Source organism: Passer domesticus, chromosome 1 (genome assembly GCF_036417665.1).
Source record: "Passer domesticus isolate bPasDom1 chromosome 1, bPasDom1.hap1, whole genome shotgun sequence".
In the NCBI taxonomy this organism is placed as follows: domain Eukaryota; kingdom Metazoa; phylum Chordata; class Aves; order Passeriformes; family Passeridae; genus Passer; species Passer domesticus.
Window position 1 is genome coordinate 108,720,150 of NC_087474.1, and position 17,484 is coordinate 108,737,633.

General features: G+C 37.6%; 1 protein-coding gene across 7 annotated transcripts in view; it reads left to right on the top strand.

The window, feature by feature from the left end:
• SPIRE1 (spire type actin nucleation factor 1) overlaps nt 1–17,484 on the top strand; it is a 126,436-nt gene that overhangs the window by 38,052 nt on the left and 70,900 nt on the right. For all 7 annotated transcript variants that reach the window (XM_064433139.1, XM_064433151.1, XM_064433172.1 and 4 more), the window contains exon 3: nt 16,984–17,217. In XM_064433139.1, coding sequence (XP_064289209.1) covers nt 16,984–17,217 — 234 coding nt within the window. The remainder of the gene's footprint in view (nt 1–16,983; nt 17,218–17,484) is intronic.

Here is a 17,484-nt window from a genome sequence, read left to right on the forward strand (position 1 = left end):
TCCCCATGAGGGGATGAAACAGGGTGAAGAATGGGTTGAAAAGCACAGGGCTGGATGAAAGACAGGCCGTACACTTTTGAAGCCTTTCTGGGTAGAAAACAAGGAGACTGCTAAGGATAAACCAGTCCCTGTGGAAGGCAGCAGCCTCATATTGGCTTAGGGCTTCAACCCTTTTTTTAGGGTTGAACCTTGCAATTTTACAGGTGTCTTTATACTAATGCTTTGACAGAGATAATTTTTGTTAGCACCCAAAACATCCTTTCTTACTTCTTGCTTTGCCAAAATTAAACCTATGATCTCATGCATGTGATAGTTGGGAAGTGGCAAAATTAGTGTTGCCCCTTCCATCACAATAGGAAATCTCTTCTACTTGTATAACAAGATTTGCATGTGTCGCGACAAGGCATTCTGCTGTCTGAAAACTTGGCCTTCATAACAACGATCTTATATCAGTTACTAGAAATACCCTTGCTGAATCCTGATCTGTGTATTCTTTTTAAAATAAAATTAATTAAAGTGTTCCAGCAGGGGGTTGCTTCATTGCCCCTTGCCTGGTTTATGCTATGCCAAAGGCATAGATTACATATGTTTTTCTGTTTGGTTGGTTCTAATTAAATTTATTCAGTGTCTATAATTAACAGCAACGAGAATAGATTCAGCAGACTATTTTCTGTCCTTTAAAATTTTGAGAAGCCCCCTTTTATGATTTCACTTTTCTGGGAGTAGCCATGAAAAAGATATCTGCTATTTGAAACTAAAATTAGACATCTAACAATGCTGGTGGGTTCGGGGACAGGAGAGGGAAGGAAGAAAGACAGAGACAAGCCTGTGTAGCCAACACAAACTTTCTTTCTGTTTCCTTTTGCTCTTTGTTGGAATAGGATACTTGGGAGACACTAAAGCTTTCTCCTCTCTTTAACTGCATTTATCTGAACTCTGCCAGAGTTCAAGTTGCAACCAGCTCGAGATATCTGACCTTGACAGCCCCAAGCCCTGCAGAACAGGTGTAGACCACCTGAGATTGCATCTCACAGGCTGGGCTTTGTGAAATAACTACAATAACTACTTGTAATGGAGATTTGTACATCAATGCTGCTTTGTGAGTCGTCCTCATTAGAAGCCTTTATAGTCTCTTGTAATGTAGATTCAGCCTGGCAAACTGTTCAAGGTGATGCTGGACTAATGCTGATCTGCTCACAAGTCATCTCCCCTTTGGAATAAATGCCCATTTGAGAGGGGTCTCCGTGGTAAAGATCTGTGTGGTAAGATGGCTTAAAGTACTTCATCCACTTGTGTTCCCCATGCCATTTGTTTTTAGGGACCATGTCTCACAATTAATAGCTGTATTTTCAGGTACATTTCATGCAGGTTATCAGTTTTCTCTTGGCTTTTTGATCCTTTCTTTTCCCACGGAGACTGAAGAATGTTTCTCATAAGTGCCAGTGGTTGTGTGAGGTGTAAGTTAGTCTTAAGCATCTTAAGTATCCTGTTTCTTGGCAGTTCCCCTCCCCTTTCCCACTCCCCTTTCCCTGTTTCTGATCCCTCCAATCAGCACATGTGTAGGTTTTTTGAGATTACACATTTCCTATAGGATGCAGGTTATTTCAGGTGAGGGTCATACAGGTAAAAACGTGGGTGTTTTGTCTCTATGGGATTTTAACCTATTGCAACCTATTGCTGTGGTATAAAGCAGAGGATTTTTGAAAAGCAGAGTGATCAAACACTGTGAGATGACATTGAAGAATATTGTCTCATGTTCAGGTTAATCTGATATTTGTTGTCGTGAAGCAAGTGCTTATTATTGAATATTTTTGCCCCACCGTCATATATCACATCATATTATATAATATAATAACTAATGTGTTTTAGTCAAGCGTGTCACTTCATCTTGGCATTCTTTGAGAAGCTGCCATTCTCTCAGTTGCTGATTACAAAGTGTTAAGTAATTTATCCCTGGGTTGGAAAGATGGTCTAGATTTGGTGAGTTCATAGAATCCAGAATCCCTCTGGCCTTCCCAAATCTCTCTTTTGAGGTACTAGAACATGTAAAGCACCTTCTGGTTTTAGAAATGGCCAAGTCACAGTGAATCCATTCTCCTGTTTCACTCCCATCTCGCAGTTCCTGCCCAGCAGACAGGGACTAAGCAGAGAAGACATCCCTGACTGGCGAGCTGGGTACTACATAAGTGCAAAGAATGTTATATGGGGATGGTGTGACTTGGGGGATTATAGTTCTAGTACCTTATTCACAGGATGTTGTAAATGTTGAGCATGTAACTACAGCTTTTTTACATCCACATTTCATTACCTGTAGTCCCATTGAAATTGGACTTGCAGTAAGAAACATAGATGTCCTAAAAGAAGACAAATAGAGCGCTGAGCAATGTGTATATATACTAGTATTTACTTTTAAAACCTCACAACATGTGCCATGAGTGTTAGACTACCCATTAGGTTTTAGTTTCTTTTATTTAACTTACATTAATGTATCTATGGCCTAGTCTACATAGGATTTTTTTCACAAAGGGTAAAAATGGGCAGCAGGTTTAAGTTTGAATTGCAGTATAGGTGTACCTATATTATTTCACCTTTTAATATCCAAAGCTCCAAATAATATTTTAGATCTGTTACATTATGATGGTTATTACATTCCCCATGTAATTCTACACTGATGGTAATGACTTGCAGTTTCACAATACTGTAGAAGCAAGAAAAAAAATCTAAGTGTATCTGAGCTGTCCAACTAAAACTGCAGCTTTTTGGTTACAGAATTTGGCCCAAGAAAATGGCTGCTGTTGTTATTCTTTCTGTACTGGCTTAATAGTTTTCTGGTTATTTTACAACTTTTCAGTTGCTTTTTAGTCTTGCATTCAAGGTATTTATGACATTTCAGTCTCAACTCAGTCTTTTGCATTAACAGATAGCATTTTGCAAGTCTGTAGAGCAACAAAGTTTGTGTCAAGGACCCCGTGTCTATGGAATACATATCCCAGTTGCTTTATTTCAGCTGAGTTCTCCTCTGAGAACTTAGGCTGAGTGTGCCATCAGCAAAATGAGTACCTTAGGTGAGCTTTTGGATTTCATCTAACGTTTTAGCTTCATCCAAAAGGAGCCCCATTCTGCACAGCACCCCATGCTGCAAGCCAGAAGCTCAGGGAGAGATGATGGGGAGGTTAATTTCGAAAGGTCTATTCTGATCAGTCAGCATAAACATTAAGGTGAGATCCCCAAGGGAGAGGGTCAGTCAAAAATCTGTTCTATTAAGGTTAACAAAAGCCCATTTTGCTTGAGAAATAAAGTACTGCATTACCCTCTAGCAATTGTGTCTGCTTTATCCAAGCATGTGCTTCCTCACTTTGGCAGCCCACAGTAAACCTGAAAGCATCATTTGGCTTGGTAGCACATTCATCACAAGATGAACGATGAATGCAGAAACAGGGTGGTTTCTATGCAGTTACCATTTGTATGCAGTTGCTTCTTAGTTACTGAGCTCCAAGAGAAATATTTTTTAACAGGTCCAGTATATTTTTTAATGCTGTAGCCCAAAAATATGACTGAGCAAGACACATAAAAATGGGCAAATATCGCAAAATTGGTAAATTGGTAGCACACCTGGTTGGTCTGATAGTCATCACAAGTTTCCTTTCCTAGGTTTAATGGCTGCAGTTCCTTAGAAAACAGTGACAAGTGATCTGTTGTGAACAGCTTAATGGTAGCATTCAACCATCTTTTAAAAAAAAACACTTTGGAAAAGAATAAAATACTTCAATAGAGATTTAACTGGAAATTTCGTAGCAGGATGAGTTATGTTTGTAGGAAGCACCTGTAAATCAGTCCAGAAAGATTAGTTGCAGTCAAATGACTAGAGAGATGTGGGTAAATATCACATATGTTCTAAGAACATTAAGGCTTGCCTCCAGTTAAAAATTCCTCCAGAATTGTTACTGTCTGTATCTGTGATGGCTGCTGGCAATTCTGCCTAACACAGAATTCATGTAGTGTTCCCAGAAGAGCAGCAACCACTGAAGTCTCTGCTCACTGGAGGAAGTTTCTCCCTGAGGCCATGCTTTCTAGTGAGCAGTAATCCAGAGTTTGAGGAGTACCTTATGCATAAGGGAAAAAAAAAATAAAAAATTTTTACCAGTTTCTAGGTCAGACACCCGGTCTCACTGGTTGGTCAGTTTATGGTTTTAGCTGGGAGATGTGTTTAAAATTATTATAAACATTATTCATTCCCATAAAAAAATAGAGAGCTTTCTAGCACAGAGAAAAGCTTAATTTCTTCTGGTAGAACAATTGTATTGGCTTAACTAGATAAGGGCAGTGAGCAGGGAAGGTTATCTTTCTAGTCTGCTTGTTCCTTTCCACCTGGGCTTTGCTGAAATGTCACATATTACTCCATAAAAACACCTTTGAGTGTAATGGAAAAATCCTTAGAAACATGATTTTAAGGGGTTTCATTTAATTCAGTTTAAAGAAAAATCTAAAAGAACACATTGTATTTGGACTGTTTTACTCTACTTTAAAATCTCTTTAATGTTATTAGAGTTCTCTTACTAATAAATCTTAGTTTAAAATATTAGAAAAAATAACTGAACATTTATCATTTCTTCTTAATTTCTTCTTTTAATTTCCTGGTTTTTTTTTTAATCTTAACTATGCAAAGCAAACCCTCCTGTGTTTTCTTAGGTAGCTCAACCAACCCATCCTAGCTATACCTATCATAACAAGTATTTGCTAAAATCATTGTTCATGGGTTGAAAATGGAGATTAGGGAACACTACAAACATAGGAAAAACATAGAAAAATTGTTAGAGGAGGGATTGCATTACACCAAGCATTTTATCAAAATGTATTAAATTGTTATGGAAATCAATCATGCAGTCACTCCTTTTGAAGGCTAATTTTAGCTCTTCCAGTTAAAGAGACGTTTATTTCTTTCCTGGGTGGGAATATATCTGAGGTTTCTGCTGTGCTGTGCTTTCTTTTGCCCTAAAGCCAGCACTGATGTCTGGTAGCACAGGATGCATCTGTGCAAGCACAAAGAGTTGGAGTTTGGGTTTGTTGGGCTCTTTTTCCCTAAGCTGCTGAGGGAAATGTGACTTTTCCCAGCTAGGTCAGTTTTCTGAGCTGTCAGACCACACTGCAGCACGAGCCCTGTGATGTTAGCAGGGGGTGCATGGGGCAGGGAGGATGGCACCTACCCACTCCTCCACTTTGGCAGGTAACAGGAGCTCCTTACAAGCAGCATTTTCTGAAATTGTGGGATTGCAGTTTGTCTCCTGGTGCTGATCCTCTCCAAAGCCTCCTCTCCCTTGGGAGGTGTTGCCTTTGCATAAAGTAACATTTATGCGTCTCTGCCTGTTTGGTGCAAATAATCCCTGCAACGGGCTGAATGAAAAGAAAAGAAAATAAAAGAAAATCAGATTCTGCTGTCACTCTCTGCTTCAGAATTCACAGATATAAATTGTTCACTTGAAATACTGAATGTTTGAGTCCCTGGAGGTAGTTGAGTAGATGATCTTTCAAACTGATTTAATTAAAGATCTTTAACATCCTTCAAGAGTATTGATGGCTGTGCTCATTTAGTGAGAGAAATCTAGGCATGTGTTTGTAATACAATGATACTCTTATTCTTAATTTCTTAAACTTTTGAGAGGCTACATAATAGGAGAGCAAGAGGAAAATACTCTCTTTTCTTTTGGAATCAAATGGATATCTCTCCAATCTAGGGACATTACTTTTAAGTAACTTGTTTCTCGGCTAGGTAGGAATGTTTTTGCTACTCCAAAACTAGGGTTCCTATGAAAGTCCAGCAGAATTCAATGTTTTATCTGTAATGGAACCTTCTGATTGTTACATTGTTGTTTGGTAGTTGGGGGGTTTTTTTGTGGTGTTTTGGGGGTTTTTTGTTATTTTCTTGTTGTTGTTGGGAATGTTTTTGTTTCATTTTTTTAAAATTCATGACTTTTTTTTCAATTTCCTCTAGAAAAATTTTTCCACTTGTTAGTGAACTATCTGAAAAAATAATAATTTTTTTCATTTTGATTGGTCTAGAAATTGCCAGACAATTTCTGTTTGAGCAGTAATATGAACTGTCTTGCTATATGTGCATTCCCAAAGGGTATGTGATGTGGTAGAGTTTGTAAAATGTTAAAATCTTAAAGGATATTAAAAATAATTAGGGATACTTAATTAAATTAAGGAGCAAAATTTAAAGCCACAGTGTCAAAAATCATTAAGACGTTGCTTTTTTCCCCATTTCTTAAGCTTCAAGACATTAATTCTCTAGAGTGTAGCCTGGTAGGTATAATTACATTGGTGTAACAAGACAAAGTGATGATGCTGTCAGAATTTATTTTCTGTGAAGTTTAGAACAATCTGATATTCTAACCTTAGTAACTGTTTTCTCTGGCTACCTGTGCTACTTACATTTAAATAAACCACTCTTACATCTTGCTTTATATTCTCAAAGAAAAGCAGCTTTATGTGTTGCATTGCACCCAGCTGATAAGCCTAACCATTAGCCTCAGGCATGTACTTTTCTTCATTTTTCCTTCCTCTAGTTTATTGGGAACAAAAGTCATATGGAAAACTGGAGGATTAGAAGCACTTCCAGCTGTGTTTAAGTCTGTGTGTATGTCATGCAGAAATATAATTTAGACTTGCACAGCGCTTCTTATCCAAAGCTTTGAAAATGGATTAATATCCTCATATAGCAGGTGGTAAAATTGTTATAGGAAAGGGGAAATGACCAGTGGGACATTTCACAGGGAGGAGTGATGAGGAAAACCCCACAGGACAGACCTTCAGCCCCATACAGTTCCTACATTTGAAACTAGCTGCAGTACTCCAGAAGAGGTAATGCCTGTGCTTTGTGATGTGTTTAGGAAGGGCAGTGCAGCTTCTTTTGCTGGGCAGGTTGGGGGTGTAAAGATGGGACTAAATACAGGATTTGAAGTCTTTGGCTGTTCTGTGTCAAGAAATTTGCAGGGGCAATTGTATTCCGACTTGGAGGTGCTGTGACAACACTTATCTGGACATTATAAACCCTTAATTTTCGTTTCTATTTTACCCCAAAATTTTCAAAAAATGAGAAATTTTCAAAAAGTCAGGAAACTTGCCATGATATGAATATAATTCCATGACTTACTTTTTCTGGGTAGGGATCTCCTTCTGTCATTTAAAGGGTAATAATGTGGTTAGAAATACAGGGTAATATTGCAGCATTATTTTAGTTTCCAAAGCATAAGAAGTCCAAAGGGATTTATAATCCCTGTACACCTCAACTCAGCTCTGTTCTTTACAAGCCAGCGAGGAAGCTTTGGGGAGCTTGTTGTGAATCCTTCATTCAGGGGTCAATTGTGCATTAGAGCTCCTATGGATATGACAGGTCACTCTGTCCTGGTGTTCTCCCTTCCCCTTGCTACCACGTTGTTACCTTGGATACACATCTTTACCTACCTCTCTTTTCCTTGGGCTGAGCACAGGAGAGTATAGAGTTCCTTGTACAGGAACTTCAGCACATCCATTAACAAGGTCTCAGCATGGGAGAAAATCAAGATTGCCTCTTTTAGGCCTAAATTTATGAGACTTTCAAGGTTTCCAGGCAGTGTAAAATGCACTGAATGGAGCAGATAATTTTATTATAGGTTTTTGAAGCAGTAAATCTATTTAGTTGATATGCATATAGCTTTTTTTGATGTGTGTTTTTGTTCCTAAGTATTTGAGTGTCTTACTAGATGGAAGTGTTGGAATTAATCCCTCTCCACCAGTCACTGGATATCTGGTAACTTGGCTGCCACCTAAGCAGCTGAATAAGTTATCTGGATAATATCTATATTCTATTCGAAGGTGCTGAGCATTGTAGAAAATTTGGCTGTGGATGGAAGTTTCTGCAGAAAGCCAGAGTCAGGAATGTTTTGGTTTTGTTATAGTTTTTGGAGGTTGGTTTTGTTGTTGTTGGTTTGGTTTTTTAAAAATCTAAGCATAAAATCCATATGATTTTTTTTTAATGGCGTAACACTTTTGGCCTGTGACTGAAGGTGTGCTGTGTTATCATCACTGTACTGGAATACATAGATAATGTCATTACTGGAAGAGAGCAGTAAAACAATGCTTAGCAATTTGTAAGCCAGGAATATGGCTCTTCCATTAAGGATAATAAACTGTCACTGTTCAACACTTTGACAGCTTTGACAGCTGACAGGTGCTGGAATATCTTGTGCTAAGGTACTTCATGCCTGAGGTTATAAACGGTGTGCTTTATGTATCAATAGCTTTTATCTGTGATAGAGGTGTGTCTTAATATGTATTTCTTCTGTGGTGATTTCGCTGTTCAGAAGGAAATAGAAATCTGTGAGTGACATTCATGAATGGATTCTCTGGTGTTTTGTGGCCCTAAGAGCAGGTGCTGAGCTTTTTGCTGAGTTTCACCCACATGTTCTGTTGCTCTTTGGTGTAGGGTAGATCAGCCTTCCATGCTATGATTGTATGAATTTCAGATGAAAAAAATAATTTCAAGCTAATGTCTTTTTATAGGTAGGTAATTTGTCAACAGTGCCTACTTGTGCTTTTTTGAACTATTTTAGAAAATACCAGTCTTTCCAATAAGGCCATTACAAGAACTTGAAGGTTATTTTGGAGTAGCTCCCCTTGCTTGTTACTCAAATATTTTATGTTCGCTTAGGCATTCAGTTTTGCATGAATATTTGAGAGATCCAAATGCCTGGTCCAATGTTGCTTTTTGTAGGGAAGAGGGCCTGGAAGAATATTCATAAAATCAGGAGGCTGTGTCAGCCTGCAGTAATATTTTGCATGACTTACTCAGAGATCATATGTGACCTAAATAATTAATGTGTCTGACTCATTAGTAATTCCTTGGACTATCATGATAGTGTATGTGAAAATTCACATGCTTCATAATCAAGGCATGTCCTTATATCAGGATGATGTTTCCTTATATTTATGACTAGGAAAAAACTCTCAGTTTTTTGTAAGTCTTACATTTTTTCCTTTCTGGCCATAGGCTGTATGTGGAATTCCTATCAGCTTCTTTAGGAAAGAAGCCTAGGTATGGCTGAGTGACCTTCCACAACACCGTGGAGGTAGCTGGACATGGTTTCTGTTAGGTGGCTGTGTGATAAATGCCACATCCCATAGATATCTTTGAAATTTCTCCTTTGGCATGGATGGAAAGGACAACCTTCCTATGGGTGGTTATGTGACTTGCCATGAATATGTGGTACCTCCACAAGCAGTGTAAAATGAGTATTGCTTTGTGTGGGGTTAATGAATACTGCAGTCATTAGAGAGGAGCAGCTCAGACCAGCCTTCTTTTGTGGCACATCACTTTGAAAAGGACCTGTTGAGTGCTTACATTTGGGCGTCTTTCTTGACATATTTGATTTTATGTATGGAATCTTGGAATTAGGACAGTTTGACTGACAGGAGAAGTCTGTTAGGATTCAGAAATATTTTTTCAGGAATGGAGGAAGATGGATATGAGGAAAGCTAAAGTCAAACCAGAGGAGTTGTCATGTTCCCCACTCTGTGTTCAGGTGCTTCATTTGTCTCTGTGAAGTTCATTAGCTGTGAAACACTTGAAATGGAGGCATAGCACTGACAAATATGGAGAAACCAGCCTAACTTTTATAAAGTCTCTTGTGAGCCGCTTCTGGAAAGCTTCTAACATGTACATGGAAATGTAAAACTTTAACTAATCGACAATTTGTATTTAAAAGAATAGCTTTCATTGTCCTGGTATTTTGTTTGCTTGGCTTTTGTAGTCATTAATTTTGGTGAAAATAGGTGTGAGAAAGTTCTTAACTCAGAGGAGAGCAAGTGGTTTATACTGCACCAGGTGTTTACTCACTTTAATTTTTGGATTAATTAAATGAGGGCCAAGCCTATAGCAGGCACTGTAATGGTTGACATAAAAGCCATGGGGAAGGCTGAAAAATTCATGCAAACTGACTCTTTGAGTAAAGTAGTTAAACCGTGTAGATGTTTTGAATAAAAGTGGCATTGATTTTGCATTGCTTCATGACTACCATAAATTGAACTGAATCAAAGCTCTAGTAAGCTCTTTATTATCTATCTTCTATATCTTGTCTGACAGACCATAGGCAGGTGTGCAATGTCAGCCAAACTTGAACCAGTCACACACGAATTCTCAGCATCACAGCTACTGAACTAGTCTCGCTCTCCTTTGTACCAGTTCTCCTTGAGCTGCTTACTTCACTCCCTCACTGCAAAATCTTTTGCTGCAGTTAATCTGGTACTCTCATGTAATCTAGATAAAGCTTTATTCAAAAGGCTGATATGATAAATGGCAATTCTGTCTCTTACACAGTTTTGAACTGGCTTTTCTGTGGCCTGGTTATGTTTTTGGAAGTCAGCTGAAGTCTTTGCCCCTTCTGTTTCCTCACCTGGAATGTTCTGTTCCTCACCTGGTGATTCCTCACCTGGCAGTCACCTGATTGCCTTCTATTTCTATAAAAAACTATATGTATATCTTTAGCTATGTTTTATAAAATAAAATTTAAAAAAAAAAAGACAACAGAAATAGAAGTTTGTGACATTATTGGATTTTCTGTCTTTAACTCAGGACCAAAAACATATCCTCCTTATTTAAGTGGCATCAGGATAACATGACCTGTATTTGAAGCCTGATATGAATAGAGGAGTATTTCAGAACTTTCAAATGATTTTCACCATCTAGGTTACTTAATTATTGCATCTAATTCTTTTACTGAGGCTTCAACCACTGCTAGAGTCTCCACAGTTAAATTACATAACTTAATTTTATTTTTTCTCTGGGTGAACTGTCACTATGGTGAAATTCCTTCAGGTTGAATAAAGTCTGTAGTAACAAAGTAATGATTTGTCATGATCTTGGGGATAATAATGTATGAACTAAAGCTAGGAGAAAATTGACAGTTTTGTTTCACTATTTAAAATGAAACACTGCAGATAAAATGTAAATTGAGACTGATACAATAGAAAAAAAATTCTGCTTTCATTTATGCTAATAAATTATAGTTCTCCTGAGATAATGTCTATAGTGCAACTTTAACAACTAAAAACCACATTTATAATTATCAGAACCTTTGAATAAGTTGCAGAGTTGTATTACACTTGATCCTTAATCAACTTATAGTTACATTAATGCTACACTCCTAGAGGCAACTGTGTCCAGCAACATTTAACTGTTTCAGTTTTCACATGTTCACTTTGACATGGCAATAAACCAAAACAAAAAAAAAAAAGCTAGTATCCTCTTTGTATGTTTTGGGCTTGTTCTGTGTCTTTGATCAAAAGCTCTTGCACTGAATCTCTTTAACATACCTGAATAGTACGAAGAATTCAGAAAGTAGGTCTGTCTGCCCACTTAGTGCATTCAAAGACTCAGGATATAAAAGCATTTTGAAAAAGAACTCTGAATATGGTAGAGAAATTTTCTGAACTTTGAATGTATCTGAACCAGACTGAATATAATTAAAAGGATTTATTTAATTTTGTCTCATATTTATTTTCTTTTAGACCTGACATACTCTGATTTTCTTTTTTTTTGCATTCATTACTGCTTTGACTTAAAAAGCAAGGCTCATTATATTGCAGAAAGCAGTACCTCGTTATTTCAGTAGCAAACCAACATCACCCAGAAGTTAAATAATTCTGTATCTTATATTCTTTGGAAATGAATGATTCATTTGATTCGTTGGAAGTAGTCCAAATCCTTGCTGCTTTCCTGGAAGCACTTGGAAGTTTTTTCACTGTTCTCATTTGCCCATTGCACGTTGCTCTAATTTAGTGAAGGTCACATTTAAATTTAGCAGTGTCCCCTGCCATTAAAACCTGGGTAATGCTACCCCATTTCCACTTGGGAATGCTGTGGTGAAAACTACATTAATGTACCCGTGGTGTGCAGTGACGGCAGCACATCTCTGTCCTATTTGGACATGCTTTTCCACGAGGTGCCGCTGAGAGTTATGTAGGGCACCTCAGGATGAGCTAAATAACCAAAAAAATGTGCATGGGGTTATCCTAACCCCTTTATTTGTTCACCTTTCCTAAAAGCCTCGTGTTTTTCAGTTCCAGAATTGGAAACAATTTCAGAAACAACAAATTACCTTGTTACAAATGGAAATGAGACCCAGAGCAAAAGCTTTCGCCCTCTGTGATCTGGCTAGAGAGGAGCAAGTTGGTTTTGCATAACATTTTTACATGCCAGTCCTTAAGACCATATTACAGAAATTGAGCAGAAAAACTTGTGTGTGTTTGCCTTCCAATATGTCATAGAAAATTTATGATACCTAATTCTTGACTTCAAGGGTGTCTGTGTCTATGTTTATACTGTGTGTTATGGTGTCAGAAGCATTGTGTGGAGCTCCTGGCAGGCCAATTGAAAGGCATCATCAGGACAGGTGAGTTTTTACACAGCAGAGTTGGTGGTGGAGAGGAGCTCTGCCCTAAGGAGTGCCAGCCTGAACTCTCAGCACTCTCACCATGAAGCAGAATGATTCTCCTTCGTCTCCTTCATGATTCTCCTGTGTGTTGGAGATCTGGGTAAAATGTGGAAGCACTTAAAAATAATTATTGTACTGCACATTTTTAATTAAAAAAAACCTATTGGAATTAATGAAAGTGCAGTAGTAATGCAAATATTGTTGTGGCTGGTGGCCATATCTGAGGTCTCTGTGAGAAAGTTCAAAGTTAGTTAACTCACCTAAGGAGTTGGAGCTTTACAGCATCTTTAATCCAAGTTTAGGGACAAAAAACCTGAGTGGCTTTTGGACGAAGGGAGAACTTTAGGGAGGGACAGGCATTTGAGCTGAAAAACAGTCCTTTGCTGCTGTAAGTACAAGCCTGTCCTTAGGCTTTGTTTGTTTAAAAATTGAGGCAGGCCTAGGAAGGGAATGAAAGCTCAGACAGTGCCCCATTGTGTGTGCCTGAGATGTGGATTCTGCCTGTTCTCATCTACGCTTCAGGGAGATGTGTATGTGAGGGGAAAAAAAAACCTTTTTCTCCAAGTGAAGTACTTGCAATAATTGCACTTCTGCAAGTATCAAACCTCTTTGGTTCCTGTACAAAGGCTGTATATTTGAAGAGTTCAAGGATGTTAAATTGGCAGAGTTCATTGGAAGAGTGTAATTTGGGTCATATTAAAATCCTAAAACACTAATACACCCCTGTCCAAGAGGTGCTGGAGGAAGGTATATGCAATGGAAATATGGGCAGTGTTTGTGCATGAGAAGAATCTAAATAATTTGGGTTTTGTTTTTGCCCTGTGTGTAAAAGCAGTGTGTGGATATTGTTTTTACATTGTTTTTAAAGTCAAAGTGTTCCAGCAACTTTATCACAGTCTATTATAAAAACACTGTATGAGTCCAGACTGGTGTAGAAACTGCGGGAATGCTCACGGTGGGACAAAGTTGCCCTTTCACTAATGATTTCAGCACAGTGAAGTACAAGTTCAGTCTGTGGGAAATGTTTGTGTTAGGGTTTTTTTTTTGGTCTGAAGCCATGACTTTCAAAAGAACTTGATAAGAAGGTGTAAAGTTTAATAATACAGGCTTCCTTGTTTATTTAAAAAATTTATTTATTAATTTCCAGAGTTCAGGTCTTTGCTGAAATTTAAATCAATGTGGAACAAATGTGTTCTAAAATCCAAGATGCGTTTTGTTTCTTTTTTTTTTTTTGTTTGGTTTTTTTTTTAACCTGAGTTGAGCAGCATTATTTACTGTTAGTGATGACACTTATATCAGTGTTATGCAGTTGTTTTGGGATGTAAATGTGCAACTTTGGAGTTTAAAAACTTTACTAGATCCATTTTTACCCTTGTTTTTCTTAATATATCTCTGTTTTCACAGATTTCAGTGTTTGTCACTTACTAGGTGCCAGAGGTTTTTATTTTCTGCTAAATTGGCCAACAGCAGAGTTTGGAACATGTGATTTCTTTGTAAATAATTGATGCTTTAAAAAAAATGAAAAGTGGCAGTCTCTGATTATCCAACTCAAAAACCCCTCTTATTTATCAATTCATCCAGTTAGCGGTGAAAAGTGTTTCCTTTTTTCTTTTTGTTTGTATTTGATTTGTATTACAGGTAAAGTGACAGCACTCATGCACTGAAGCAGCAATCAATTGACTTGTATATTTTGTTTATAGTTATATAGACCTAAAAGTTTTATTTGTATGAAGTTGCATTAGTGGTTTTATCCATGGGAAGGAGCATTGACAATTCTGTGACTTGTGCTTGATAGCTGTATGGCAATTGTGTGGTTTACAGAATCCTTGGTAAACTGATAATCCTGAAAGCACTGAATGTTTCAGTCTCAATGCAAGTCAAAGCAAAGTTACTTAGTTAAGATGTTTACTGCTTTGTCTTTCAGCAAAAGAATCTGTGATACAGACAATAAGTAAATATGGTTTTGATCACGTGTCCTAAATGAGGAGCTGAAAGATTGAACTGCAGCTCTGACTTGGTGCTGTTACAGGTTTTGTCTTGTGTCAGCTTTGCATGCATTATGAAATCTGTTCATAGCACATAAAAACGCACAAACCATATTACCGAGCTGCAGAAGCCCCACTGCTGATACATCAAAGAAAGCAGCAGCTGTCATCCAGTTTTAGCCACGGTGCTTTTGAATGCCTTAATCCTCTTCCCAAACAGAAGAAGGCAGAGAGAGTGCACTTTCTTTATCCACTCCCTCTTCTATTTTTTTGAAGTTTTGGTACCAAAATCCAGAAGCTGTGTTCAGCAGCCATCACTGCATGGCACAAGACATAATTTTCTTTGCATCTGATCTGGACATTTCAGTCTTCGTGTATGCTAAGTCCTTTCAAATGTACTTTTTATTAAAGTTAGAAATTACTCACTTTGTGTTTATTCCCAGGTGCTCACAGTATTAAAGTGATTATTCAGTTATATTTCATTTTCATTTCAGTTTCCTTCAAACTGCTATTTTTTGTTCCCTTTCAGTTGCAGTATGTTGGGATTGTACTCAGCACCTGAGTTACAGGGAACGCACGTCGACCATTGGAATTAATACATTTTACTTTGTGTGGCTCCACATTTTCAGTTTATTTTTTTTTAACAATACAATTTTTACAAGACAGTTACTGCAAAACAGCTTCCTTAAGAAGTGAGCAAGATATACGACAAATATGAGTTTAATCTTTTAGAGCTTTATTAAGGTCTGTATGGTGCAATGTCCTGTCCCCAAAGTGAGTCATGGCAGAAGTCACGGGAAGGATATGAGGCTGAGCAAGAAAGCAGTGATGCTTCTCTGACATACTTTCCTGTCTCAATAGCACTCCCCAAGACAGAAGCTGTTCTTTGAACTGAAAAAACACATACAGGTTTTTCTCCTTCACTAATTTGCCTAATCACTTTCCCTAGCTGCATTTAAAAATAAATGTGTAAAAATATTTCAAGGGCTTAGCATGTGCAAAATTTTATATTGAACCAAGTTACCAAAATTATTGGAAATAAATTATAAAATAAAGAGGTTTATATATTGGGTTTTTAATTTGTTTTTTGTTTATTAGCCACTGTCTTGCAAAGTGAATATGCACTGCAAAGTAATCCCAACAGAGGAATTAAGTACACAAGTATAAAGCTGTCATTAAATCGTCTAAACTAAAGGGAAACAATTTTAAGTCTTTGCTAACCTCCAGCCTCTCAGACCAAAAATACTCTGTTGTGCTGAAATAAGTAAGCAGCTAGAGTAAAATTTAATGTTTTAAGAATTCCTTTATGATGTCCTATTTCCTCAAACAGAATTTCAAAACTGCAGTAAAAAGTGTGTCGACCAGGATCGTACCAAAAGGCAGATTAGAGAAAATGTCATTTGATGACAAGGTTTGGTATATTTAGAAATGCTCCTGTTATTAAAGTTGTTGCTGTGCCAACTACTCCTACACTGGAGTCTGCTAATTTGTGTGACATGCTATCTATCCCAACACACAAGGAAGATCAGAGATTACATGCAATTACTCCAGTCCTACTTCCGTTGTCAGACAAGGATCTCCCAGCAGTGACATTACCTTCTTGTGGTTTACTATTGCAGTCCCATTTTCCCTTCCCTCTTCATTAATATCAATTTTCAAACTCCTCAGTTTGAAATGCCATCTACTTACATCTTTAAAATTCCAGAGACTTTGATATTGCTCATAAAGAAAATAGCTAATGTTGAGAGAGAAAAGGTACATTTATCATTGTGGGATGTTCACGACAATCTTTTCCTAACTCACACTAAGTAAGAGGTCATTGGTTTGCTTTGCTCTTGACAGGGCACAAATAAGAAACCTCAATTCAATGAAAAATTGAGGCACAACTTCATCACTGTGGAATACAGTTGCTGGCAGTTTCAGTGGCCTCCACAGCTGTGCAACAGGCAAAGGGGTTCTTGTGGGCTCCTGTCCCAGTGCCCAGTGAGTAATACTGGGACATCCACAGCTGTGTCCGAACACCTCTCAGGTCAATGAAGAGACACAAACTGAAGGGCAGTTTCCAAGTGTCATTAAGCTGTGAGAAGAAGAAGGCATCTCCTGTTAGTTTATTCTTTCTTTGAATTTCTTCCTACCTGCCCCACAAAAAAAGATCATGTGTGTGCAATATAGTCTTACAAAGTAGAGTGATATTACTTTGAGATTTGCAATATCAGAAGGAAAAAGAGAAAATAGCCTTAAAAAGTTCTGCTTTGTTTTTAAATTATGAAGTTTCATTTCAAATATTGAAATAAGAAAACTGTAGGTATGTGGTATGAGCTGCTCTTGCTTGTTCTGTGCTGTATTACTCAAATGCTTACTCAAGTGCTACTGTAGATATTAACAGATCATTTTTCTCTTTAATTTTGATGTTTATTGCCCTCTCAGTTGCTGGGTTTGTTATACAAACACCAGAAAAGGTTGTTCCTCACTTGACCTATTCATTCATGTAAATGGCATTAATATATATTTCTTTTTTGTTTTTACAGGTTATTGAATCACTAGGGATTATTATATATAAAGCCCTGGACTATGGTTTGAAGGAAAATGAAGAGAGGGAATTAAGTCCTCCACTGGAGCAGCTTATTGACTACATGACTAATGCCACAGAAACAGATGGGAGTAGGGATGAAGGATATGATGCTCTGGATGAAGGAGTGGAGGATGACAATGATGACAAAGAAGAAGTTGAGGCCATTCACTCCTATAAAGATGTCATGAAGGTACAGTAGTGGGCAGTTTATTGTTCTGTCAATGAGAAGACTGTTTTCTGTGTTATTATTCTGTGTGATACTGGCTGTATCATTTTCTGATCTCCTGCTCCTTTTATAAGGTTTGTTTGTGAAAAAGGCATGCAGCATTATTTCAAGTTTGACAGTAGGCAACAGAAAATCCATTATCAACTTTAGCATTGGATGTCCCATTAATATCACAGTCTGATTTAATCCCTGCACTGGATAGTCAGCTTCCAGTGTAAACATGTGTTGAAT